The sequence below is a fragment of the Frankliniella occidentalis genome, unplaced genomic scaffold (assembly GCF_000697945.3).
Source record: "Frankliniella occidentalis isolate FOCC.00 unplaced genomic scaffold, Focc_3.1 Scaffold63, whole genome shotgun sequence".
Classification (NCBI taxonomy): Eukaryota; Metazoa; Arthropoda; class Insecta; order Thysanoptera; family Thripidae; genus Frankliniella; species Frankliniella occidentalis.
In genome coordinates this window covers 1255427-1257013 of record NW_026267193.1, presented here as the reverse complement: position 1 = coordinate 1257013, position 1587 = coordinate 1255427, and the positions used below count along the sequence as shown (strand labels likewise).

At 67.1% G+C, this 1587-nt stretch overlaps 2 protein-coding genes across 3 annotated transcripts in view; both read right to left on the bottom strand.

Annotated features, from left to right (window-relative positions):
- Nucleotides 1–1587, bottom strand: part of LOC113209554 (follistatin) — a 22692-nt gene that overhangs the window by 16717 nt on the left and 4388 nt on the right. The gene's annotated exons all lie outside the window — the stretch shown is intronic.
- The window catches only part of LOC113209528 (angiogenic factor with G patch and FHA domains 1), a 32022-nt gene continuing 30479 nt past the window's right edge, over nucleotides 45–1587 (bottom strand). For both annotated transcript variants that reach the window (XM_026427087.2, XM_026427086.2), the window contains exon 9: nucleotides 45–1207. In XM_026427087.2, coding sequence (XP_026282872.1) covers nucleotides 1040–1207 — 168 coding nt within the window. In that variant the 3' untranslated portion in view covers nucleotides 45–1039. The remainder of the gene's footprint in view (nucleotides 1208–1587) is intronic.

The following is a 1587-nucleotide window of genomic DNA, read 5'->3' as shown; positions in this document are numbered from 1 at the left end:
CACATCGCCCACAATTGATTTTTTTAAAGATAAAAACGAACATCCTTGGTGCAGACTATATTAGAAACAATAATAATAATAGTTACGTCGTTGCGATACGGTACAGGCACTAGAATGCAGTAGAACAGTTGACGACGAGCAGGGAAATAATTGCGGGGCGTAAGAGGGAGAGGGGGAGGGGGGAGGATAAGAAAGGAAACCGGGAGGAACAGGGGAGGAGACCACCAAGGCGGGCAGCTTGAGGCTGCGGAGGGCACCGCCGCATAGGGCCGGGCATGGCGCCGGCCGGGCAGGCCCCCATGTGGAATGCCCCCGCGCCGACTGCAACCAGCTCGGTCTCCACGGCGTGGCGCGGCGTGCAGCCCGCGAGCACAAAGCAATGCAGCTACGCGCCGCCGTGCCGTGCCGTGCCGTGGTGCGGTGGCTCGCGCGCGCTCGCCCGGGTACTACAGTGCGTTCCGCTACGCGACCCCGCCGCCTAGAGAGACACAACAGCCCCCCGTGGTCTAGTGAAACAAAACCTGCGACTATCGCAGGTGGAAAACATGGCGTTTGACCGGGGGGCAGTGTGGCGCGCTGGCGCGGCGAGGCGGCGACATGCCGGCCCGCGATGGGTGGCCCCCTCAGCCGGTGGGATGCCGACGAAAAAGGGGGGGGGGGGCGACGACGACGACTGCGCTCCGAACACTCGTCTTGGCGTGTCCACGTGGGCCCTCTCGATTCAATTAGCAGGGAATGGCCGCGACGCTGAGCGATGCCTGGTATCCGGGCACGCCACGCCGGGCCTCTGGCCGGGGAAGGCAATCACGGTCGGGCCGGACCCCGGCCGGCGGGGCAGGCAGCCGGGGCCGGCCTCGCGCAGCCGCGTGCGGCGGGCGGCCTGCCCCGCCGCCGGGCGCCCGGGGGGTAGGCCACCTCGCGCGGGCGTGCGCGGCGGCGCTGCCTACCGCGCAGGCGTCCCCCCGGCTACTCGTCCAGCTCCAGGTCGTCGTCCACCGTGTCGGTCAGCTGGCCGTGGCGCTCGCGGCCGTCCCTCCGGCTACTCGTCCAGCTCCAGGTCGTCGTCCACCGTGTCGGGCAGCTGGCCGTAGCGCTCGCGCGCCCGCTGCCACCTGTCGGCGCGCTGCTTGGGTTGCGGCGCTGGCCCGGCGCTGAAGGCGTTGTCCGCGCCCAGTCCCGCCTTCTCGGCGCGCTGCGTCACCAGGACCTGCAGACAGAGAGCGCGGGGCTTCAGAAACAACACAAACCACGTCGGCGTGGAACGCCGGTCTGGGCTTCCAGCTAGAAAATGTTAGCGAGCCAAAGTATACACATAAATTAATTACGAACGCGCTGATTGAGAATACAGCTGTGGCACATCCTACATCCCTCTACAGGCGACCCCGACCCCCGACCCCACAGGGCTCCGCGCGAGTGCTGAGCGCGCTTCTCTTTTACATAAACATAAGCCTAACTTGGCCCGCTCCATCGCAGAGCAGACCTCCACCCCCACGGTTCTTCACCCCCAGGCCCGCGGGGGTGCGGCGGCGGCGGCGGAGGGGCCATTCCCTTCGGCTGGGTGGGCCCAGCAAGGCGGGGCGGGGCGAG